The 27,505-nt window shown below is 35.9% G+C and overlaps 1 protein-coding gene across 7 annotated transcripts in view; it reads right to left on the bottom strand.

Moving 5' to 3' along the window:
- Positions 1–17,473, bottom strand: part of LOC129739373 (forkhead box protein O) — a 278,812-nt gene extending 261,339 nt beyond the window's left edge. Inside the window, exons 1-2 of one of the 7 annotated variants that reach the window (XM_055730788.1) lie at positions 17,112–17,473; positions 12,230–12,986 (exon numbers count right to left, since the gene is read on the bottom strand). In XM_055730788.1, coding sequence (XP_055586763.1) covers positions 12,230–12,461 — 232 coding nt within the window. In that variant the 5' untranslated portion in view covers positions 12,462–12,986; positions 17,112–17,473. Of the gene's footprint in view, positions 1–12,229; positions 13,397–16,795; positions 16,948–17,111 lie in introns of those variants that run through there. The other 6 variants (XM_055730781.1, XM_055730784.1, XM_055730782.1 and 3 more) reach the window with 6 other exon arrangements.
- Between the last annotated feature and the right edge of the window lie 10,032 nt (positions 17,474–27,505).

The raw sequence follows: 27,505 nt of genomic DNA, 5'->3' as shown, positions 1-27,505 counted from the left end.
CTCAATTTACGCTAACGAAGCCAACAAATGGAAACAAACATGGCATGGAATGGTATTTGGTTACGAGATATATTTCTATGATTGTTGCTTATGCTTTACAGTGTAGAGAGGGGAAGAAAGGAGGGGGCTCCATATAAAATTGGTTGTAAAGCTTAAAAACTTATCAACCAATGGACCTATACTTGATATAAGAGGATTTTTGGGAACGATAAAAAAATGAGTATGATTATTAAAGATCACGACCTCCATTCAGCAGGGGGTGAAAGGAAGTACAGGAAGGCTCTCTTATCAGTTTTTTTTTTGCATAAATTTACAACATATCAAGCGAAATCAACCATATTTTATAAGTTAGATTCATTGCATACAATTAATTTGAGACCCTCCTTTTTTAGAGCGGATTAAAATTATCAGATCTTTAACACAAATTTATAAATCAAGATTCAGAATATAATTTTAAGTTATCATTATGTTGCAATTCGAAACTCCAGCTGCAGCTCTCATTTATAGCGATTGCTTATGAATGATCTTATAATTTGATTTAAAATGATGCCAACAAAACAATAAAAATTTGAATAATATCTGAAAATATCATTTAATTTTGAAAGGTGTAGCAACGCACGCCGGGTCAGCTAGTACCAGATAAATTTTGAAAATAGTGTACATAGGATAAAAATGAATAACAGAAAAGAGCATAATAAAATATCGTATTAAATAGTTTGAGTGAAATATGCTTTCTATTAACTGAGCGTGTAAAAAATGCCTTTTCGAAGTTGACCAACAAAAAACAAGAAAGGGTGAAGAAAAAACAATGGCCTACAATGGCGTAGTCGAGTCTCCTCTGATTTGAGTATCTTCCGGAGAAAAAAAAAATTACTAAAAGCTTTGAACAAAGGGAAGATGAAATCTAAGAAGCTTATTTCATAACTAGGACTTATAGTACAAATTTGACTTCGATGAGAAGGCCGAGTTAAATAAGTGTGAAAAAAATCGTGAAAACGAAAATCTGTAAATTAAGAGTAAATGTAATAAAAGTAGTAATAAAAAAATGAATTTCAAAATACATGCGAAAACAAGCGGACTTCGATGAGAAGGCAAAGTTCTTTAAAAACATTATTTGACTTCGATGGGAAGGCGAAGTTGCATAATTGAAAAATTATAGTTTTAATTTTCTCATCAAAATAAAGTTTGATGAGAAAGTTAAAACTTAAAAAAAACAAACAATTACGATTCTTGATAGAAAATAATAAATCACGCTTGAGCTTTCATTACGTCGTATGAAACATCTTAAGAATTCACAGAAAACTGCAGCAAAACTTACCAAAACAACTTGGAGTTTTTTTTATCTAAAGAACATGTTTTCCAGGCTGTAATGATTCTAAATGGAAAGAAATTGCGACGAGTTTATGTCAGTTTTTGTAATTTTTCGTAATAATACTGTTTGTTTACATTTTGTTTCAAACGACGTAATAAAAGCTCACGCGAGAAATAGATAAATGCTTCTTAGATTTCATTGAACTTTTGAAAAATGTCTGAATTTACGAGTACCCGAAGTTGTTTACAGTAACGAATATTGAAAAATGCTTTGTATGTGTTTTGATAGTGGAAGCTGAAAACTATTTCTGTGTAATTTGACGTTTGTTATAATGGGGCTTCGATGGGAAGCCGAAGTTCTCAAAATAAAAATTTAAAATTAAAAAAGAAATTGATACACAAATAAAAATATGAAGTTCAAATAAAAGGTAGGCATTTTCAACTATCATGGGAAGGTGCAGTTGAATAATTAATAATCTTTTTAACTGAGAAAGTACCTTGAAATAAAGTCCTGACAGTTATAATTCAGGAAAAGGAAAAAAAGCTAAGATTTCATACAACTCAAAAAAAGAGTTTGAATTTGATTACTTATAACTTCTTGAAATAATCGAGTTTATATGAGATAAATCCTTTCGAAGCTTACTTAAGTTTGAAAACTGCTCTAGTTATGGTTTGGAGAAGTTGAATTTAATTGTTTAAACGATAATTGTTAAAGATTTGTTGATTTGTTAATCAGATATGGAAATTTAGAAAAAAAAATTGCGCTTATTTTATTTTGTTTAAGTTTAATTATAGTTAATCAAAACCAAAAATTAAAATTAAAAATAAGTTACAAAACATGGCTTTGTGCATTTTAGAAACTATATGTACTTCGATGAGAAATCGAGGTTTGCAAAGGTAAATTTGAAATTTTAACAAACAGTTTTGACTCGTAAAAAAAAGTTTTAGGACTTTATGTAAAAAATATTTCAATAGAATATTATAAAGTATATCTTCTATTAGAATATTTTTTATCTAAAGTCTTAGCTCTAACTAAAGAAAGCATTTAAGAAAAAGAAAACAAAATGTTAAAAATTCATTGATGGCAACCTAATCGATGAATTTTTGATTAAAAACACATTTTTATGATAATTTAAGCCAAAATTAAGTCTGGATATACATATTTTGAAGCATAAAAAGATGTTTTTGCCAGTAATGATTTTTGCATTCAGCAGCTCATGCAGTATATGCTCATTAAGATCAACATCTTTTTGATAAAGAAGTTATTTGGAAAAAAGCCAGCAAAGAAAGAAAAATGGTTCTAAGATTTCATTGAGTTTTTGAACAAAATAGAAAAAAATTAAATTAGCTTATTCATAGTTTCTTGAACTAGTGAGTTCATGAGTTAATATGAGATACATCCATTCGAAACTTATTAAAGTTTGAAAACAGCTTTAGTAATGATTTTCAGAAGTTGAATTCATATATTTTATTAAGATATGCAAAGATAGGGTTTGTTGATTTTTAAATCCGATATGAAAGTTTAAATTAAAAATTTTGGACTCACTAATACTAAAATTAAAGATATGTTAAAAACACTTCCGAACATGGAAATAAAATGGAGGTATGTATATAAGAAGAAAATTAATCGGAAATTAACACCAATAGTTTTGACTCGTAAAAGTAGCAAAAAAATCTCCTACTTCATGTAAGAAGCAACTACAAAAAAAATACTTTTGATAAAAAAGCTTTGGCCACCGAAAGCCTTACGAAAAATTAAACAAAATCATAGAAAGCTATTGATGATGATTGGCATGAACATTTTTACAGTAGAGAAATTAAAAACAAATTATGAATACATATATTTTGAAGAAAAAAACCTGAAGTTTTAGATATTGAAGATCAAGTTTATTTTGCACGCTGCAACTCATGCTCTTAGAGATAAACAGTAAAAAAGGAGAAGCGTAACTTTATTTTGAGAGAAATGATGGAAAAATAGAATAAAACATTTTTTAATTTTTCATAACTCGAGAAAGATAATGATTTTTTAACATGAAACTATTCGTTTCTCGATTTTATCAAATTTTCGCTAGGACCTGTATGAATTTCAGTATCCTTACTGTTGAGAGTAGGGGTGAAAGAGATTGTAGGATCAAGATGAATAACAGAAAAGAGCAGAATAAAATATGGTATAAAATAGTTTGAGTGAAATATGCTTCCTATTAACTGAGCGTGTAAAAAATGCCTTTTTAGAGTTGACCAACAAAAAACAAGAGAGGGAGACCAAAAAACGGTCAAAACTCAAAAGTCAGTCTATTTGTGAATTTCGGCGGAATCAGACACGAGTTTTCGAAACAAACTGAAGTGCTCCGGAAGGTTCCGGCGAATCCGACAAATAAAGCTTAGTTCTTTTAGAAATGGGACACTTTCATTTGCTAATAGCTCGTTAACTAGTTATTGGATATTAAAAATTTTGACAGCATTTTGTTGCCTGTAAAAAGTACTATTCGACCTATTTTTTTCAAAATTTAAAATTTACGCGTTTTTGAGATATGTACGATGCAAGAGAAAAAGAAAAAAATAATTTTGCACAGTTTCCTTGAAAATACGTCATCATCAAATTGATAGCTGACAAAACCGTTGATTATTCAAAGAATTACTGAGTTTTTGTGGTGGATAAGTATGCAAACACTGTCAATAATGTCCACAAAGTTCAAATCAAGCATTGAAGTGAAGCACATGATCGGCAACAACGGTTAAGGATCATCAAGGAAGTCAAGTCTCATACCAGCATTTTTAATTTTCAATAAACGAAAAACTAAGGGTAGATCGCTGAAATGTCCAAAACAATTTTCTCCGATAAACTGAAAGTGTTGCGTAGTAATGACTCATTGAAATCCAACCTCAAACAACCATTTTTTGATAGTTCCAAAGCTCTTAAGCTGTAAAACCGATACCGAAAAAATAACGTTCAAAAATGTGGTAAAAAATAATCAAATTTGTTCATTTCGAAACAACTGAATCCACTAAAATGCTTCCAGTTTCCAGTTTCCAGAGAAGTATTGGACCAAAAAGTATCAGAAATTGAAGAAGGAGGGTGAAGCCACCTTAAATATAGATTTTACGAAGTATAAGTTGGAGAAACTGATCAATACCACGACTGAAAAAAGTGTGCGTCGGCCAATGGGAGATACCAAGAATAAAGTAGAAATTTCTTTAACAAAAAACGGTAAATATTTTTTTTTCAAATTTTTTCATGAAAGATCATAACATTACCTTCTTTTTCTTCATAGAAAGTATTTGGTTCCAACGAATGGTTTTTGAGATACAGGCATTCGTAACTGTCCCATTTCTAAAAGAACTAAGCTTTAGTATTGAAAAGTTGACGTATTTTGGCACATTTTTACATTTTTAGAATGTCAAAATACGAACACAGAGTTTTTGGCGATTTTTCAAAGGTAGCTGTTTTTCTAACTGTTTGTCAATTTTCTTTTTGTTCTAGATTATTTGCACTAAAATTCAACATTGCTCTGGATTTTAAGTACCGTAATCCGGGGTAATATTGATCACTTTTTTCAATATTTTTCGATTATTTTTCCCGTTAAGGGGAATGTGGCATGTTTCTTATCTTTAAAACCAGTACTGGACTTCTATGAACGTGAAACAAGGTTGCAGAAATTTATCGTACTACTTTAAATTTGTTTTAAAAATCGATTTCGTCGCTGTTCAGGAATTGATGCATTGGGGTTACATTGATCAGTCTCCAATTTGACGAGTTTTAACGAGTTTTCTTGATCATAAAGGATACAAAACACCTTCATAATTGTTTACAAAGTCTAATTTATCAATTTTACCTTGCGTTTTAACGTTTCCTTCTAAAAACATTTATAATCGAAAAAAACAATGATGCTGCATACATTTAGGGGCAAAAATAATAATAATTGCTTAATAGTTTAAGCTTCAAAATACAAATGAAATTTTGCCTTCACACATTCCCCTAGGCCTTCCCACTATTTCCATTTTCATTTTTTTCCTCAAAGTTAATCATTAGATAGGATTCTTATCCATTTATCCCATAAGGGCTTACTCTTGGAAAATGTACTTACTTTTTAAATATCAAAAATTTATCATTAAGTAACTTTAAAAATAGCACTTTAACTTTTCATATACAAAGAATCAAAGTTGTTTTTTTTCACATTCAACCATCTTTTTGCTTCTAAATACTTTTTGTCATCATCAGGAGAGCTCTTTGTTAGTGAGCCTTGGAAAAAGTAGATATTTAAAGATTTTGAAATTACATTTTTACCAACAGAAAACAATTTCAAATACAATCCAAATTTTGTCTATTGGATACTCAACTAATAGGCTTTCAAACGTAGAAAACAGTTTCAAACTATAGACAAAGTTATTGATGATAATGTGGAAACATTTATTGATGGTCAAAATTACCCCGGTGATCAAAGTTACCCCGTTTTACGGTATACAGTGAATCCCCGTTTTTTTTCACGCACCGATTACGTCTGCCCCTGATTTTATCTACCCCCGATTTTGTCACTTTTTTATCATCACATTTAATCCAATGTGAAAATTCTCAGATTTAAACCATAATCATTAGGGATGATTAATAATCGATATCGAGTTAATTGACACTATTCTTAAGGAGCTTTGCTTTGTATGATGAAATCGATAGTGTTTGTGAAGATGACTTATGAATGACACAAAGAAAATATGTCCGATTTTGACAAGTGTTTTTATTAACATTTGAACAAGAATATATTTGGTCCATACAAAAAAAATAATAAATCGACTATACATTAAAACATTGATATGATCAACAAGCTTGTTTCTAATATGTTTTGTATATCAATTGAACTTTCTTCAAAGCAGTTTCCACAATACGCCGCAAGAGGTTGACACCATTTATCGAGGGATCTGAACTTTTTTGTCCAACATCCGTACACCTTCCATATCATTTTTAGTTCATGGAGAAACTCACGAAGCATTTGGGATCGATTAAACTGATTCTGCGTCTAATGTTACTTCCGGAAAGTTAAATGGCTCCAATGCTTCGAGCTCCTCGTCTATTTCTGACTGATCAGCACTCTCTAGCATATCTCTCATCCATGTCATGTGGCTAAATTGTATCATCGCTTCTTTTTTCATAAACAAATATGTCAAGGGAACTTCGTCTTCGTGAACAAGTTTATATAAATAACTCCATTTTTTTCCACGATCTTTGAATTGCTGTACGTTGTACTCCATTTCAAACATCGTGCATCCAAAAACATGTGTTCTTCAACTAAATGTTTTTCAAGCTATAATCTATATCGTATGGTTGCTAGATTGCCCGGTTTTATCTGGGCCCGGATATTTAATACAAAGTTTTGGAACAGTCAGGCCCGGATTTCATTGGAAAAAAAACCCAACTTTCGCCCGGATTTATTCACTGTATTTGGCAAATCAAACAAAAAAAAACAGATTGGGTTGTAACAATTTTTTGTTTATGTCTCCAAAACGATTTTTTGATCATGTATTATAAAAACAATCATGAAAGGTTTTTCGGAAGCCTAAAATTCAATTAAAAAGGTTTCGATGAGTTTTGATGAAACAAAGTTTTTTTTCTTGATTTATGTTGAGTAATTTCTGGGTTTTGAAAAAAATTTGCCTGGATTTTGCCCGGAATTTTGGTCGACAATTTCGAAATCAAATGCCCAAATTTTGCCAGGTTTTTATATAAAATTGCCCAAATTTGTCCGGTCCGGTTGCGTGCTGAAAAAAATCTGGCAACCTGTTATATCGTTTTCACAAGCCTGATTCATCGATAGAATCATCATATCTGTCACTTTTGGAGGCATGAATAAAACAGAGATCAAGTTATATTATAGCTTTGGGAGGAAAACACCTTTCATCTGCGTACTGCTGGTACTAAGTTCTGATGCAACCATCATTGGAAAATAACTTGGTTAATCCAGGCGTTTCAAGAGGAGAAATATGTCGTGTTTCCTGTTACATTACTACACGGCATGAAAGTTTTATTTGACACAGTTATCATGTTTTCCGATTAATCCAGATTTAAACAAAATATTTTTCAAAAATTATCCGATTTTGACACTGACAATTTGTCACCCTAAAATGCATCATATTGGTGACAAAATCGGTGATTCACTGTATTAACGCAAGATTACCGCAATTTATATTCACCAGAAAGCCAATTTCAAACCGATTCTAGTGGAGTTATTACATAAGCGCTGCGATAATTAACAAAAATATGATAAATATAAAACTAAGAGTAAATCTAGAAAATTTACGCGGACGCTTGTGTTTTTTCTGTTTTCGCTCACCCGTCGCACAATGCATGTGTTAAAGTAGGGTTGCCTCCCGCCAAAATGTCCCGTTTTTTTCTTGGAAAACTTTCATAATGTTCACTGGCTTACACTGGGAAAATCCAACTTTAGCCTCAATTTTAATTCATTGGTTCAACACAGAAAATCTTTCAAATGCGTCTTTTTACTCAAAATAAGCAGTATTTTTCATAGTTTGTATCTGGGGGAGGAAGACTGAAATTTTCTGCATCGTTTTCTGCATCGTTTTTTTTACTGTTCGGCAAAAAGCCAGCAATTGTTAAAAAGATGATTACAAATCTTAACAAATCAAATTTTAACATTAGATGATCAGTTTCGTGTTGCGAGTCATGTAACTCAGTTGTTTGGGTGCTAAATTTAGATATAGCTAAATTTTTAGAACAACAATTAATCAAACCATTTTTATTTAGCAGCTTCAATACTTTGTCGAAATTTGAGTGATTTAATACGCCATATCATACAAGAATTTTCCAGAGCAAAACAAAACCTAATTAAATCATTATTTTATGCAAAACAAGTGCTTTTCAGCATCACACAAGTTCTATTAAAAATCACTAAATAAGAAAGTAAAATTTTGAACCTCCGCTCTGGTCGGTAGATTGATGAGAGAAATTTTACGTTTGAAAGATGTTTTCCTTTTCCTTTTTTTATTCAGTCTTCCTCCTGCAGGTTTGTATAAGACAATACAGTTTAACTTAAAAGTACAGTTAAGCATTCTTGGAGCCCGTTGTAGGCCATATAATCAAAGACACATGGCCATTAACCCGAGCTGCCCGTGAAGCAGTTCAAGTAGAAGAAGAAGATGAAGAAGGAGCACGTTCAACCAATGCAATGAAAATAACTTTGTTTGAAGAAAATGCTGTTTGTGTTGCTTCCAAATGATCGTAGAACTTTATATTTACGCCGGAATCTTAATTAAATTGCCTTATATTACAAAATGTCCCGCTTTTTTCTGAAAGTATCTGGCGAGCCTAGGTTAAAGTCCAAAATAAAAACCCCTCATTATGAACTTGGGCGCTATTCATATATTGGAATGTTGGAAAAAATATTCTCTGCCAAAGAGTGACACTTCATGAAGTAACCTAGGTACTGGTCATTACAATTCGTGACATAATTTCGAGCCAAATTGATAAATTTAATTGACCACATTGCTTCGCGTTTGCCGAAACCAAGCCAAGCCAAGCACACTCTATCAGGCCTAACTAAATTTTCACGCTAGAACAGCTGAAGAAACATCACTTCCTCATTCCTGATCCAGCTAACACTTCATTCTTACCAACCCAGAAACGAACAAGAAGACCCCTTCGCAGATATGCCCTGAGATACCTGCCTACCTACTTACTCACGACATCGTCCGTCTTGGGGTGAGTGGATCAAATCAAACGCCTGCTGCGATTGGCGCTACTCTACTCTACACGCTCGAGAATAACCGCGCGCCAAAGTGAGTAAAATACCGGTCCCACCAGTTTTAGATTCGACCTTCACGATTGAATTCTTCTATGCTGTCTGCCACTAAACTGACGGCGGCACTAACCCTCCCCTTGCCTTTCCCGATCTTGTCCAAGAATAAATCCTGCGAAACATTCTTTTTTTTCGGGAGGTAGTTCCATTCACAACTACACCGAGAGCGCTGTTGGCTTGGTCAGGTGTTTGCGTGTAATTGGTGTGGTTAGCACTTTGAAGTCGTTAAGAGTAGCAGATTTCCGGAAAGAACCGATGCCAAAAATGAGCAGGAGTATTTCGGGGCAGACCACCTCTTTTTGAATGTTTCATCGTTATGTCACAAGAGATCACATAAAAGAAATCTTCAATATGGCTCTATGGAGAGTCATGATGTGATGATGATCTTAGATACTTCGATTGATGATATGATGATCTTTGGATCTCGACCGGTATGATCCACATATGTATGTCAGGTTGCATCCGTGTACATACCTGACCAGCTGGCAACTGATTGAACATTCTTATTATATAGTCAGTTATATGAGGAAATACATCTTACTTGTCGGCCACGTATGGGATTCGTACTCAAAAGTTTTCTTTTTTTTTTAAATATCCAAAATTCAATTCTGATTAAAATTTCTCTGGAGTTTCGTCAATATTCCCGTTTTTTGCGGTGTAGAAAAAGAAATAACGAAAGCAAAACTTCCATAACTTTTTTCTTTGAAATCAAAATTACTCGTGGCCTTCGGGAATGTTGATTGTTTTGTGAAATTCTTTATATTTAAAATATTTGTAATGTTTTAGAGCTTTACAAAACAGCGCACAAATTTTAAAAGAATTGTTATCAGTTTTCAAAAGTTATCTAAAAACATCGGAGTTTTTTTTTTAATTTTGTGGACTTTGGCTATTTATCAAGAACGTACACTCTTATCCTCTATCTCACTTATCTTAAATTCCTTAATTTTTAACATACAACTTCAAGACATGATCAATTTATGTCTTAAATTGCTATACTTCCTTATCTACCATGTTATTTGATAATAAAAATTCGATCTCAAGAGAGTTGGCATAGAAGACAAAGATGCTTTCGAACACTCTGAGACTTGCTAGCTAAATAGGCACTGAAATTATATTGGTTCAAAATTTAAAAAAAAACGAAAAAAAATCTTTCAGAACGAAATTTTCAAAAATCGGTATGAAATCGGTAAGTTTTGCCAAAAATCGGTATTTGGTATATATCGATACTTGGATAAAAATTTGCCCAAAATCGGTATGAATACAGAAAAATCGGTAGGTGTGGCATCTATGCATGCGGGATATACATGGTGTTTTGATAGAAGGTTCAGCATTTGGTCGGCAGAGCTCGATTGCTCGTGTTCGCCGATTTCATCATGTTCACCGTGGTGAAATTGGCTAACGTGCCGATGTACTTAAGCGGAGATTGCCGGTTCAAGTTCTGCCGGTGAACCGTTGTATCTTTTTCAAAAAATTTATGATATTTACCGCTTATGTTCTTTCGTTCTTTGATACCTCATTAGACCGCTGCAAAAAATGACTTTTGCTCCCATATGTTTTTTCGATGCCTTTTGGGTCACCAAGCATCAGTGTAAAATTTGAGATGATTTGGTTGATTCCTGAGTTAGCGCAACGCGTTCCAATTTTGTATGGAAATTTGTATGGAAGAAGAAATTTTTGCACATTAAATCATCCAGAAAATTCAAATAAGCTTGAAATTAAATCGTTCTTTCATTTTTGGTTTTGACTATTCTTAAGCTTCTTTTTTTTGCTAACATGACAAGTAGCTAAGAATTCCATGAAAAAAGTTATAACTATTTCAAAATAAAAATCTGAATCCGTTGAAAAGTATTTAAAAATAGCAGACTTTGCTTGCTACAGCTTTTAATAATATCATGAAATGCTTTTGCAAATGTTATTCAAATCAATAAATTTCTTAGCTATGCAAAGCAGTTTTTTGAGATTCTCTATTCTTATCACAGCTTTCAAATAAGAAGTCAAAGACGTTAAAATTTAAAATAATAATTTTGAAAACAAAAATTTTTTTATAACATCGAATATCTTTCTTGGGGTATAAGTTAGGTTCGTGGTTTGTTCACATGAATTGTACTGCAAGAATCGAGGAATATTTTTTATTCGAAGATATATTTTTTTAAACTTTCAGTAGGTTTCTGACAGCAAAACAACCAAAAAAAGTTATGGGAGGTGTAAAAATTTAAGAATTTGAAATTTTCATACAAAGCTTGCAGCGGGCCAATACCTCATATGGTAAATATGGTAAATTTAACTACAATTGTATGATTGATTTTAGACATTCAACTATACATTCCTGGTTGACCTCTCACATTTTACTATAGATATGATAGATTCAACAGTTATGGAATAATATACTCAACTGTTAATATGATAGCTTGAACTAGAATTATATGATTGATATTAGGCATTTAACTATACATTCCTGGTTGACCTCTCACATTTCACTACAAATATAATATATTCAACTGGAATGGTATAATTGGTTCAACTATAATTATGATAGATTCAACTTCAATTGTATGATTGATTTTAGACATTCAATCATAAATATGATATATTCAACTTAACATTTATGATTGGTTGCACCAAGGAGAATGAAGCTGACTTGATTTTTTCTCAATCAGGTATATTTCTACATAAATTCGGGTATCCTTCAACAAGAGTGTATAATATCTCCAACAGCGAAAAAAAAATCATAGCGAAAGCTACCGCGATGGGTAAGATTGCGAAAAGTTAAAGATAAAGTTGAGTGTCCTATATTTATATGTAGTTGAATGCACGATACCAGATTTTTAAAAATTTTATTCACACACTTTTGCGTTTGAAATTAAAAAAAAACATTCGAAAAATTTTAAGAAAATGGCTTACACAACAATTGAAAAGCGTTTTCTTCGAAATTAGCTTTTATGCACTTATACCTTTTTGGCTCCAAGGACCTCAATTGATTTAAACTGACCCTCTAATCAAAATCCTAACTACCTTTGGACAATAAAACATCTTTCGAATAGAGAAACGAAAAAGCCCTCTTCAACATAATATTGGACTTATCAATGAGGGTTATCAAAGAGACATCAGTTGTTTACCTGCACTTGCCAACTGCTGGGTGCTACATTTATTGCTTTCTGATTCCGCATCTGGTTCAACGAAATTATCCGGCCGCGGAAGTGGCCATGTGTTGGAACGAGCACGTGTTTGTGGCTCGAAAGCCCCATCCTGCAACTCGGCCAGCGCATCCATCGGGATGCCATCGTTCGAGAGACCCTCGAGGCCTGAGCCTCTAGGCGAACCTGGCCACGGCGAACCAAACGAGTCCATCACGTGACACGATCCTCTCTCCAAGATCGAGCAACCGGAATCCACTTCGCGAAACCGTGTTTTTCAGTGAGAAAAGTGATACACTTGCCTCGTATTCTTTACTTGCCTCGTATTCTTCACTTGCCTCAGATTATTTTTGTAAATTGACTTTTCACTTTGAGGACGTTGCGAACCAACACCAATTCACTGCAAGCTCATGATTGAGTAAAATCAACTTTTGGGATCATAACAACAGTACGTTTGTTTAAATAAATGATACTATTCTTATTATTACACTTGTTGTCGAGATTATTTACCATTCGACTTTGTTGTTTACTTTTCACCGTTCACTGATTTCTCGATTGATAACACGACCAATTCACTTTGACTCCACTGCACAGTCTTCGTATTTTCCTTTCAAAATAAGTTTTTCTTCCTTGCGATGAACTTCTAGAATATTATTTTAACCTTTTATCGTCAGGAATGCATTTAGACACACATATCAATCTTCTTCTCAATCAGTCATTCAATCCGTACGACAGCCAACTAAACAGAGTAACAGGAAGAATGGAAATTCGTAACGTAACGTTAATAACGAAAAGTGCAATTGATCATAGCCCGCGAATTGCGTTGCGCAATTTTTCCTCGTTGATCACTGCTTGCGCACTTAGTAAATGTGTAACGTAGTAACCTGCTCTACTGGTCAACACCCCATCAGTGATACGCGGCGCACAGTCGGCAAAAACTACGTTAGAACATTTTAAGACGATCCATCCACGGTGCGAACCAAAAACTACTCCGTGGCTTACTATGATGACGGAGAAACCCCTGGCCCCTTGCCGAGAATTGGCAGTTTTTGAACCATCATCATCGGAAGAGATGCGAATCACACAAAGTGTACCACAGCTAAATATATTTTTCGTAAATAAACCATAGTAGTATGATGTACGAGCGAGCGCACGGCAACCACAAACACCACAGTTTTATCAGCGCTGCCATCACCACCACGCAAGCAGCGCAAATCCTTTAGCGACAGCAGCAACCACTACCGGACTTGTGTGAGTACGACAACTTTGCACGAACGGAGAGTATATCAAAATAAACTGTTTTTATTTACATTCGCTACCTCGAAGTGGCTCAGCAAAACTTGAAACCACCACAGCGGTGATCGGCCTACTGCGTCGTCTTCCAAGTGGCCATCTAATACCATTAAATTATATTGATTCAAACGCGGCTCGGGATCAAGTAGGCGGTAAATGTGTGTCTACGCCGATCGGTCATTGCAGGAGCTGCCACTTACCGCGCGACCTCTCAGCATCCCCTATCACAAGACTCGGCCGGAAAGATTCGTTTGCTCGCTGGCTGCCTAAAGATTTCTTCGTCGACGGCACACCGGGTTCGGTTGTGGCTTGGAAACGTGACCTAGCGCTTCGAAAAAAAAATCCGTTTCTGTTTACTATTCCCCTACGCTAGGATTAGAACCAATTCGTGTGCCGAAATTCACAGAACACATTACACTTTCAAAGAGTTGAGATCCATGACCTTTAATTATTCTGACGCCGAACTGAGGTCGTTGCCTAACTATTCTGGATTGAAACATGTTTGAAAAATGAGCTTTAGCACCCAAAACACGATTTTTAATGGAACACTTATAATATGCAAACGTTAACGTGATCATTTTTTGAAAATTCATCGCGTAGGGGAGATGGGGGCATAATGGCCACCTTAAGGAAAACGGTTATTTAACCACAGAAAATAGCTATAATATGGAGGTTACATTATTGTTTCGTGTTCAGACACTTGAAAAGCCTATTCCCTAACGGGCTGGAACGTGAAAAACTAGATGAAAACGTTAAAAAATGCATTTTAAAAAATTTTGCCAAAAGCTGAAAACCAGCCACTGTGGAGGCATAATGAGAACCCCCCCTGAGGCAGTATGGGCACCATTAATCAGAGTAAGATGTGCGTTTTTGCCGGGGAATCTAGCAGCGAATTCAATTCGATGAAGTCAGGTGAGTCGTAGATTCATCAAACAAAGCAATAACAAAATAATCTAGGTCTGTTTGTAGAATACAAACAATTCACGCACGCTCTTACATTAAGTGCTTTGTTCGGAGGATGACGCTACTAGCCGTATAATGTAACAATAAAAAAATCGATCATGAATTGTGAATGGAAAAAAATCACCTCGAACAGAAATCTAACTCTAGTCTTTTGATTACCTCTCCGACACCTTACCAATAGGCTAAATTGTCGGATGAAAATTAGTCAAGGTGTGGCGCTATAAATCAATTTTAATTCGCTGCTAGATTCTACGGCAGAAAATGCTCATTATGCCTCGATAATATGGTGCTCTATATGCCCCTAGTCAACAAATTTAAGTAAAAACGTGTTTTAAAATTGATAAAAGTAAAAAATCAAATATTTTATGATGGTAAAAATTGAGAAACAATGTGTACATCATGTTGCAGTGCGTACATTATAGATCAAGGTTATTTTAAGATCATAAGAGCTTATTTCGTGGTGCTCAAAAATTATAATATTTTCGTAACTTGAGAACCAAGCTAGTTTTTTTTAAATATCTCTGTAAAGATGATAAGGAGATTCCTTTTTTGTGAAAAATTAATACTATAGGAAGTACGAAACAAATCTTCATGAAAATTTATTTAAGAAAATACGCACTTTCGTAGAAAAGCGTAGTTCTCATTATGCCTCGGGTGCTCATTATGCCCTCATCTCCCCTACTTCAGAAAAAAAAGATTAAAAAAACCATGGATGTATGTTAATAAATTCAGCAGACGTTGTCCATTTCAAATTAGAAGAAAAGTGTTTGTTTGATTTCCCCGATTAGAAAAATTTTATCTTTCCGGGCTAAAACACGTTTGTGTAAAGGTGCTTGTATCAATTCAACATAAAAACAAGCTTTATAAATTGCGTTCTTAAGACTTCAATCCTTAACGAAACGCCTAAAATGGGGATTTTATTTTGTAGCACAAAAGAGCTGTCTACAGATCGAAACCCGTTCCTTAGAATCATATCTTTGAACAAGGCGTGAACCGATGTTGAACTACTTGTGTAGTTTTTGTTTTGAACTTTCCGAGAAACGTAAATCCCCTTCGTTGTTTGCTTTAAAAAAAAACATACCGTATAAAGTGCATTAATGAATTAAAAATTACTGTTTTCAAGACAATTATTCTCAACTTAATCCTGCCAGGAATAAAACAAACATCAACAATCATCAAACCTCAAATGGTAGAGTTTTGGACAGGTTTCCTTGAGATAAAGAGTGAAATTAAATGACGTTCACTATTTTAGAGCCGACAATTCTATTTTGGACTAACCTGATACCTGAACTTGAGTAAACGTGTTTTTGAGAATTTTATTCTGTGTCAAGTTTGCTCTACTCTGAGAATTTTGTTCAAATTCCTTACTTAGTTTGAAATGTGAGAAAAATGTTCTCATTTTTAGCCCCAAATAAAAACATCAAAGAAAAACTACATCAATCATTTGATGAAATATTTTGGAAAACAAACTATAAAGATACAGTTCTTTGGCGATTTTTTCCAAGAATCAAAAACAAATCATTATCTTTAACTTACAACGGGAACATGTCATTGATATGTTCGACTTCCAAATCTTGCTTTTATGTTTTTGCTCCGGGAAAACAATCCAATCGCTTAAATTATTTACATATATCAGGGGTTCGAATTATAATATCAAATAAATTTCTCGGATGTTCGAATTGTCCCGATCCTCATGAGACGTGATATTTGTTGTTATTGTTGATTTGCTCTAACCCGATTCATAAAGCAGCAGCAGCACGGCAATTTGAATGTGTTGATAGAGTTTTTTTTTGCGCCGCTTAGCGACGACTAACTAACCAAGCAAAGAGTAGTGGTGGATCGTGTGATCGAGGAAACTTTGAAATTAATTCACTTGCTTATGTAGTGGTGAAAATAACGAAGATGATTGCGCGTTATCTCGCCGTCGCCTACTGAGCACACAGCTCCGGTTTTTAGTGGTTTGGTTTCGGACCGCGAACCCAAGCTGCTGAAATAATCATCGATCGAGCCACAAATGCTAATGAATGGTGGCAGCAGATCGTCCATCCTTAATCGTTATCTCTGCTAGTTACGATAAACTATCTCCGCACTGTGGATGTCGTGAATGAGTGTGTTCAGATACGCTAGGTCATCGCGGGACGGTGACTGATATTGGACGAAAGAAATTGCGTATCATATTGAGTTTCTCTTCGGTCCATGTATAGCCAGGTTAAGTAGCTGTGATAAGGCTACTCTGTACTGCAGCATCTGGATTGGAATACTGATAGTTGAATTCCACAGGAGAACACATACAACTGAAGCAACCTTATCGACGTGTGTTATCACGTCATGGTTTTCCGTTTTTTGATAGCGGATTCTTATTCCAATTGATTTTTTCAATTATTAGATAAACCACATTATCACTAGTAGAAGTTGTTAAATTCTAAGCAAATACTAAATATTTTTGCACTCGCGACGCTTAAGTAACATGCCTCGAACGTGAGGCACACAAACTAGTATGGCAAGTAACAAACACACCAAAAACGAAATCTATCGTACAATTTTTCGCCACGGATTCTTTTCCTTATTGGATGTTTTCTTATTTAGATGAGAATGTGTACTATCATACCACGTCGATTTATTTTGCTTCCTTCAAGTTGGTATTCAGCATTTAATAATCACCCACGAAAATCAACCATCGGCGAAAGGAGATTCCAACTCATTACCGAAACGTACGCTAAATGACCGATACCATGCGTTCATTTGAGTTTTTCGATTATTCGAACGGTACCCGAAAAAGGATTAAAATGCATAAGAAACGAACTCGAAACAGGTTCTCTTAAGTTAGCACGAGTTGTACATAAACCGAAATCAGAATGTAAACTTTCTTCCCAAAATGTGGCGCGACCTCGTGGCGGTCACTAGAAACCATGCGACGGATTCCACAACACGAAGCAGTTGCTTACGAGCCGGATGTGGGCATACTACTGAATTGTACACGCGAATCGAACACCGCTCCACGCTCGGCAAAGCGAACCCATCGAAATCTCACTCATCCATCCATCCGTCGAACGACGTTTGCCCGGATTCCATTCAGCTGTTGCTTGCTGCCGTGTCGTCGTGTCGTGGTCATGTGGAAGATTGCTCTCATGAAATACGCGAACCCAACAAAAGCCTCTCCTGCTGAGCGACTTGATTCGATGATGCTCTCGGGTATTTCTCCCCACGTTTCATTTCTCCTTCGTTTGAAACTGAACACGTTGTTTGGGAGCCGAAACGAGATATTTAGCTCCTTCGAAACGTGTTATCAACGATAGTCTCTCTGTTTCGCGATTTCTCCTGCTGCCCAATCCATTATCAATACTGATAAACCCTCGCCACCGTCTGTTTACAACCGACTCGCCCTCCTACCATCCGTTGATGCTTACGTTCGTATGTAAACAAAGTGGCAGAAAAATCAGCCGTTCCATGGAGCTCTTCCCCCTTTTTTCGCTCGCGCGAAGCTCTCTTTGCATGAGACATCGTCGTCGTTGTCGTGGTTCGTGGTTGTCGCCGCGTCGAACCAAAGATCTTTTTGTTGGCTTCCTTCCGGCTGGGTACATGTGACCGGACGACACCCGTCGTCATAATTCCTCGATAAGCTCCTCAGATTCATACCAACACGGTTGCACCGTGGTACACCCACAGGTTTCGAAATAGAACAAACACGCAATAGATTTTCTGCTTCCAATAATCGATTACCCTGTGCTTGTTTCTCTAAGGTTGTATGCAGCTGACAATCGGATAGAGTCCGTCCAATACGTAGCGCGTTGAAAGTAACGCGATAACATCAACCATCCTCATCGGTTGTACAAAAACTATCATCATTAAATCGCATTATCATTCGCCGACCTTGGTAATTGTCACTTCTTCTTTCCGCGCCGGTTGTGCTCGTATGTTGATTCAGTTTGGTTTTCATTCCGTTTGCCTCGGGCAAATCAAAGCAGGCGCCGCTGATGATTTCTGTTCGTACCTACCTAACTATAGGAAGCTGGCGTGGGGCGATGTGAATGTGACTGGTGGATCCATTCAAGTTGTGAGTTGCGATTTTTTTTTCTTGCAGTCAGCTGTTGCCTAGTGCAACAAAGCCAGAGAAAACCGTTAGATTGTCTACACTATTTGTCTTACGTCACGCGAAACTTTTGACGTCTAGATACTAAGAATCGGTAGCCAAACTTTACCTAAGATAGTCATCGTACCATTTATTCATTCTCTAAATTTTATTCAACAAACGTTAGTGACATCGCACGCTTGTCACGATAAAGATAAATTTCATTGCTGATGGATTTCGAAAATATCAACTGATAGGTATCGGATCGTAACTTGCGAGAAATTAGAAGGAAGATCTTGACCTGAACATGAAGGGAATCGATATTAGAATTGATTCCGGGACACAATTGATCGTGGCCTTGACCAATCTGACCGGTTCCGGAACGAAATATGTCAAAGTCATCGGATCATGGCTAGCGACTTATTAGAGGAAAGTTCTCTGTTTCAACATGAAGGGAATTCATAGGAGAAGCAATTCGACACGGGATCGTGGCCATGGGTAATCTGGCCGGTTCCATAACGAAATAGGCCAAAGTTATCCGATCATGGACAATTAGTCGGTTGGGGTCATTTAGTCCCGGATTACTATTTACTGTACCTTCAAACCTACTGAACCGATTTTAATAAATTATACCAATTTGGATTCGTCTACATGTTCACTATCTATTTAAAAAGATTTCTCACTTTTAATTTTTCACTTCTCACTCCCTACTTACCTTCATATGGAGACCAGACTTTCCTCCAAACCGCCGCAAGCTACGATACGAAACCATTGGCTTATTTCATTCCAGAGCCGGACAGATTGGCCATGGCCACAATCCTTATTTTCCGGATCGATTATCCTATTGGTTTCCTTCATGTGAAATCTAAGAACTTTATATTAATATGCCGTAAGTCTAGATCCAATCACTATGACATATTTCGTTCCGGAACCGGACAGATTGGCCCAAACCACGACCCATTATCTCCAAATCGCTTCTGAATTTTCTTTAACTTCGGGCCATAAGCTTTTATCATATATGCCGCAAGTCTCGATACGATATCTATCACATATTTCGTTTCGAAAGCAGCCGGATTGGCTATGACCATGACCAGATGTCCCGAATCGCTCCTTTTATCGATTGCCGTCATGTTGAATCTAAGAGCGTTCTTCTCAATTGCCGCAAGTCTAGATCAGTGATGCAAATTTTCTGAATGCACCGATCACACACTGTGATTTTCTATCAGTGTACAGTGGAGCAAAACATCAACCTAGCTGTATGAAATTAAAAGCGCCCAGGGATGAAGAGATAGACATTTCATGTCTTCAGTAACATTGTTCAGTTTTACATGGAACCTATTCTAGTATCAATTTTCGAAAGTCGAATTTAAATGTCTTTTAGTTAAACAAAATATATAAAAGATAACTGAGAAGAGAAGATATCGGTATCGAATTTTGAATACGGCGAATGCGCCAATATCACTGGTTCGAGAAAAACGCGTCCAAAGTTTGACAGCTCTATAAGCTCCCAGAAAAAATATTATTTTGTTTTCTTTATTTCTCGAAAACCAAATATCCTTCAGTTAACGTTGTACACTCAAAATCTAGATCTCCGAACGTACTTTATCACTCAGCTAATAACTCCATTTGTTTACATTTGGCGCGTTCGCCGTATTCAAAATCCACTACCGATACATAAAAGAAAACTGCTTGTTACAACTTTGTTTCCAAGACAGAGAACCATTTTACCCAATCTACAACGTGTCAGGTTTAAAAAAAACTGTTTTTACAAGAGGTTTTTTTTTACTTTGACTATAACTTCTGAGGGTGATGTGATAGGACTTTTTAACATGTTCAACAAACTTATGTATTTTGATCAGATAAACAACTTTGTCGAAGACATCAAAGCCCTTATTTGAAAAACAAAAAAGTTTGCATTTTTATCTCGCTATCGGTTGACCCCTCGACAAAAATTTTGATACTAGATTATGCTCCATGTAAAACTTAACAATGTTGCTGAAGACATTAAATGTGTATCTCTTCATCCCTGGGCGCTATTAATTTCGTACAGCTAGGTTGACGTTCTGCACCATCATGCAGTGTAGACAGGTTAAACAGAAATCAATTGAGCAGAAACGTCTAAAAATATAAAACACACGCTAACTTTTGGCTACCCCCTAAAGGCAAAATTGACCCGTTATTGAAAATCTCAACGATGTGTTAAAAAGGATAATTTTATCGGATCAATATTACCCCTTATTTTGAAAAGCTTTCCCTTTAAAAGTCAGTTTCATACGGTATCAAAATCAAGGCGATATTTGTTCAGAAATTATGGTTATGATGAGAGAGATTGTGGTAAGTATTTTACTTTACATTTCAATTATATTTATTAAAAATATGAATTAAATATCAAATATTCTTACTACAGATCGTTCAATAACTTCAAAAGAAGGCACGAATATGACGCGTTTCTCGTTGCTTCTTGTCGTGTAAGTTTTTTCTCACATCATTCCAATTAAATAGAAGTTTATTTTTTTCAGCTTTCATCATATGCCCTAGATACCTCAAACAAGGAATGCTCCAAGACTCTTTGTTGCGATATTTTGGACGAAGGAAATTTTAACAGTCATTGACTTGTGATTGTGATTATTTAGTGCATGAAAGAATAAATCGTGTTAAATTGTTTTAATTCATTTTGAATTGTTGCTCCAACGAAGCAAGCGTTCTAAATAAGGGGTAATTAAATATCACACAGTGTACCGAGATATCCTTCATGTTAAATCCGAAAAAAATTTCTCATATGCCGCAAGTCTTGATCCGATAACTTTGTCATACACTGCTGGCCAAAAGTTTGGGATCACCCGCTAAAAAACATGCAAATTTTGATCGTTCATATCTCAGCCATCTTAGGACATATTGTATATCTTCTGATCTCATTTGAAAGATAATGAGCAATAGCTATTTGGGATGTATTTTGCCCAGAAATAATGTTTTAGTTCTGCACCTAAAACTTTTGGTTAAGTTAGAACATTTTCAAAAAATCGCACTCAGTATTCAAAGCCAATCATCTCGGGATAGGGTGGACCAAATTTCAAAATTTGAGTTGCATTAGAATCCTTATTCTTTACTTCTCAAAACACAATGAAAAAATTTTGTGCAGAAATTTAAGAATGTACTTTTAATAAATAAAATAGACACTTAAGTTATCGTGCAAAAGTTTGGGATCACGCCTAGTATGGTGTATCGGCCAAAAGTTTGGAATCATTCTTTAAAAAAAATGCAAATTTATCTCATTCATATCTTTCTCATCTAACATCGTATTGCAGATCTGAAGGGTTTATTTGGAAGCTTAGGAATTGTTGTTTTTTAAATAATTCTTACAAAAATTATAAAATTACAAGGGACACACACGGGAGAAAAAAAAAGAACGAAATCGTCTTCAAAAACTGCAAACATCACTGACTTTTTATCATATCCCATTTTTTATCATTTAATCCGACTCCAAGTAGCGATTTTCACGACCTTTTACTAGCGTTAAATGAAATTTATATTCACAGTAGCGATTTAAATGACTTAAGTTATCATTTTTAATGCGAGTTTTTGTTTGCTGGGTAGCACAGACAAACAGGTGGGATCCTCCGTTTTAATTATTCGCAAAACTAAAAAGCTTGGCCAGGAAGCTGGGTAATAGCGCCACCAGATTGAGCTTCTTCACTTTTGGGATATTCTCATTTTCCATCATGGTAGCCCAACATTAAGGCTGAAACAAATATCAAATTCTTTTTTAGTCACTCTCTTCCCCTCTTCGAATTCTAAAACTCTCCAAGGGGGACTAAATAAAATTTCAAGTATTTAATTTAAACACATATAATATACGGCGTATTACAGGACACGACACTAAACATTCTTACTAACATAAAAGGATTTAAAATTACCTTTTTTGTCGACCGGTTTCGGGCTCGATGTTGCCCATCTACAGGACGATGTCCTGTAGATGGGCAACATCGAGCCCGAAACCGGTCGACAAAAAAGGTAATTTTAAATCCTTTTATGTTAGTAAGAACGTTAAGTGTCGTGTCCTGTAATACGCCGTATATTATATGTGTAGTATAAGTTCTTACGTTGGCACAAAACCACCAAAATGAGTGGTATTTAATTTAAAATTAGATAAATCGAATTTTCATAAAATTTTATGAGCAAAACCAAAATTGTCAAATATAGGATTTTTTTGTGTTCTACAAATATAAACAACCGAATTTTCGAACAATTACAATAGCAAAAGAACATAATATGGAAGGTGGGAGCTATACCTTTTTTTTTTAGTTCAATTTTGATTAAACATTTACTCGATTTGACGGTTTTGTGCAATGTAAATAAATGCAATTTTGTTGCAAACAATTTTTTGTCCAATTAATTCCATTATGTTGTTTTTGGCATTATATTACATTTTCCTCACTTAAAATCCTTGACCTGTTTTCTCCTTTTTCAAACTTGCTGGAGCATTGTCAAATGTGAACATTTATGCAATTTCTATTTAAACTTAAAACGAAAGCTACAGTGGTGATTTTTTCGAATTTTTATATGAACTGATCTGTAAAATCTCTAAGAAACTGTATTGTGAATAGTAAATAACTAAACCACTTGAAAGCAAATGCTGATGAAGAGTTGTTAAAAATAGTTTCATATTGTTTAACACCTTTTATAGTAATCTTCTTCTGAAAATGTTGAGAAAAAAGTGCTAAAAGAGAAAAAAATTACACTACACACATCTTTTCTCAAACTCGGGTACGCATTCCTCCAATGAATCAAATATAGCAATAAGAATGATGCCCGATTTCACCTTAACTTGATTAATGAAAAAAGTTTATTCTATCGAGAAATTGGTATAAATATATGGGAGTTAGCGGTTTTCAATAAGCGGAACCAAAAAATATCGAAACTTTCTGATACGCTAAATCGATCAAAACTTAGCGGCAAAATTAAACCGCTAACAAAAAGTTAGCGGACTAACTAGCGAATAGCGGATTAGCGCTTCTGTGCCGAACACTGGTCTTTTCAAAAATGGGTCGAAATCATCACAAAACAATCTGTGCTGAAGCTAATGAGCAGTTTGTGAGCGAAAATTCTATCTCTGGCCTACATATGTCTGGAATAAAATTTTGTATTAAATTTCAGTAAAAAGGACTATAAAGAACATTAAAGTAGAATAAAAATTGTATTTGCTCCTATATTAAAGGGTGATACGGTCAAAATTTGGTCAAGGGAAAACGCGTGTAATTCGGTGAATTTAGAAAATCAAATTAAATTTCCTTTTCAAGTTTAATTAGTATAAAATTCAGGAAAAATATTCAGTCAGGCTTCCGCTTTTCCAAATCCAAATTGCCGGTCTTTACGCTTAACCCCTACCATCAGATTTTGAACAGCCACCTTGTCCACCTTCTTCGCCGCAGAAAGCCAGTTTGCCTTGAACTGCTGCTCGTCCTTAGCAGTTTTTTGGTCTTCTTTAGGTTCCGCTTGACAATAGCCCAGTATTTCTCAATTGGGTGGAGCTCTGGCGTGTTGGGAGGGTTCTTGTCCTTGGGAACCACCTGTACGTTGTTGGCGGCGTACCACTCCATGGCCTTTTTACCGTAATGACAAGATGCCAAATCCGGCCAAAACAGTACGAAACAACCGTGTTCCTTCGGGAAAGGCAGCAGACGTTTATTCAAACACTCTTTCACGTAAATTTCTTGGTTGATAGTCCCGGAAGCTATGAAAATGCTGCTTTTCAAGCCACAGGTACAGATGGCTTGCCAAACCAGATATTTCTTCGCAAACTTCGACAGTTTCATTCGCTTGAAAATATACTCCTGTCCCGGAAGCTGCTTGTAGTCGGCTTTGACGTAGGTTTCGTCGTCCATTACTACGCAGTCAAACTTCGTCAGCATCGTCGTGTACAGCCTCCGGGATCGCGCTTTGGCCGTCGTATTTTGTTTATCATCGCGATTCGGAGTCACTACCTTCTTGTAAGTCGATAGTCCGGCTCGTTTTTTGGCTCGATGCACGGTTGTAGACGATACACCCAGCTTATTTGCGGCATCTAGGAGAGAGAGGCAAGGAAACTACCGGCAACTCTCTTTGTCGTCTCATCGGCTTCCGGTATTCGATTTCCCCCCGATCCAGACTTCCTGGCTGTCGACAAACGTTCCCCAAACACTTTAATTACATTTGTGACGGTTGATTTGACAACTTTTAGCGATTTTGCCAGCTTTGCGTGCGAGTGGCTGGGATTTTCGCGATGCGCGAGCAAAATTTTGATACGCTGCTCTTCTTCCTTGGACGGCATTTTAACAACTGGAGAGTGAATTCCAAAATCAAAATAGGAGCAACATTCTACACACTCACACACACCTTCAAAATGAGGGGTGTTGAGGTTTTTTAAATGCAAAATTGAAAGGAATACGTCCAGTTGATATTGACCAAATTTTGACCGTATCATCCTTTATTATGTTCATTTTAAATCGTGCTTAGATATATTGAAACACCCTATACCGAAATTTGAAATATTATTGGTTTTCGCCACCGGTTCTAATGTCACACTAACTGCCATTTTTCTCACTGACGTAAGAACGTCACTAACGTTCTTACTAATAGGCGATCTGCATAGATTGGATCCTCGAGTTGGGGCACAAAAGATGGAACGCAGCAGCTTTTTGAAAGCAAAGGGGAACCATTGAATCTGATAATTTGTGTACGGTATGTTGAACTTACCCATTTCAGCAAAGGTGAAAATCTTTTAATTTTTCTTTTTATGTAATCTCGCTCAAAAACGTTATTTGAAAAAGGAATGAGCTAGGTGAAAAATCCATTTATTTTTGGCTGCTAACAAGGTGCTCAATGCAAGGATTCGAATTCAGTATGTTCAATTGTACCTACCTAACTTACACGACTTACATCAGGTGAATACTTTAATACAAAGTTATACACACTTAGAAGCGTATATGACTGCCGTATGGAGCCGCTAGAGAAAACGTGCAAGTGAGATAAATCGTGCCCAACTGAAATTGTAGATAGCAGTTATCAGTAAAAACCATGTTACACTCAATCAAAAATGCAAATCGCTTGATTGGCGAAGTCGATTCGAAATTATGCCCAAATCTACGTTCGTTATCAAAATTATGACTTTGCTGGGGTTCGTAAATTGAGTTCATGAACCTCTAAGCTAACAGTGACTGATAACATAGTAGATCGTGCGTATGGTGGTTAGGTATGTACGGTGGAAACGAAAATCCATTATCATCGAATTCTTTTCAATATAGTATGGGAACCGGTTTTCCCGACGACACAACACGAACTGCTGCTGCTGTTGCCATTCTCGAGTATCCTTAACCATACCGTCATCGAATCGGCTGGAGGAAGCAAAGCAGGCTTCGACCGGACGAGCAACCGTGAGAGAAATACTTTTGGCTCGAAGCAAGCCTCGGTTTCGTTTCGGGCGACGACGACGAGAAGAAAGTTAAAGCATAGACCGGTCTCTTCGCGAAGAAAGTACCGGCTAACATATCGGGGGAGCTTTAGGACTTTTGCAGTTGCCCCAGCAAAGAAGGACGAAGAGCAAGTTATGAAAGATGCTTTTTTCCATGAAAGTGTGCCTTGAAGACTCTCCCGTTGCTTCTGCTTTCCCTCCCATCAACAACATCAGCAAGGCTCTCGAGGCAACTGCTCGTTGATTGGTCAAGTAGAAAATATTTTCCGTGGGGCATTGCGCAGATTTTTATGCGCAATAATTATGTATCTGCAGAAAAACGTGCTCCTTCTGCCGTACTCCCAGGTTCGATTCAGATCCGTCAGGGGAAAGCTGTTATCATTATGTATCACTTTTTTAATGCTGCTCGGTATTTCTAAACATTATATAAACGGATACAAATTCATCAGCAATGAAATTGAGAAGTGGCTCTAAAAGGCGACAAAGTAAGCGTTGCAGCAAAATGTGGGCCATGCTTGGGGCGCCTACTAGGAGAAGCTGTGTATAGTAGGATGAAATTGGAGCAGCATTCGGGCGTTCGTTCGGTTTGTTCGATTCCATGTGGGATTTTCCCCAGCATTCTCATAGAAAAGTTTTCTGGAGCGGCCACGTGGAAGTATTGGAGAAAATTGCCATAAGCCACACTCAAAATTGTGATCGATGCTATTAAATGACACCCCACTATAAAAGAACCGATTGCTATATTACAGGTCTTCTGTTCAGAGTTGATAAGTTTTTTTTTCTCTCACAATGACAATGTATTGATAACTACATTTTTCTGAATATTTCACATTGAGGTCAAGATCGCTTTATACCCGTGGAGCATTCGCGTTTAAATGTGATAGCCACTTAAACGTTGGAGAATTGGCATGTTTGAACAAGTTTCAAATTATGTATGTACAATCGTTTGATTCTGGTTGTGGTATCTATCGGTCATGAAAAAATTCTTTTGTGTCATAAAAGCCCCACAAGTTGCGTCACCTTTTGTAATTAGCGATGATTCGAAAACCTGATATTAAATTATTAATTCAACAACAAAAATTTGTATCCCATAACATTGCACAGTGGATAACTACTTAATTCTGGAAAACCATCATCTCTTATGCAAAAAAAACACGAGGAATCGAATGGTCTACACCACTTTCTGATAAAATGACTCTGAACGCCTCATTTTGCCAAATTTCTTCTATTTTTAGGTAAAGGTATAATTCCGGTTGTAGCAATATACCTTGCTACAATTGGAATTATACTAAATGAATGAATTGAAACGGCTAAATAGCCGCAATTTGCCCTAACATTTTATAAATTTGTGCATTAATTTCAATGCAACTGTTGAGTAACTAGTGTAAAGTTTGTCGCTGAATCGAGCGGTGTATACCGCTGAGTACTCAGCTTACGAGAATAGCCGCAATCACCCCGATTTCTCCTAAATTCGTGCGATATGTTT

Source organism: Uranotaenia lowii, chromosome 1 (assembly GCF_029784155.1).
Source record: "Uranotaenia lowii strain MFRU-FL chromosome 1, ASM2978415v1, whole genome shotgun sequence".
NCBI classification, from domain to species: domain Eukaryota; kingdom Metazoa; phylum Arthropoda; class Insecta; order Diptera; family Culicidae; genus Uranotaenia; species Uranotaenia lowii.
This window is presented reverse-complemented; position numbering and strand designations above follow the sequence as displayed.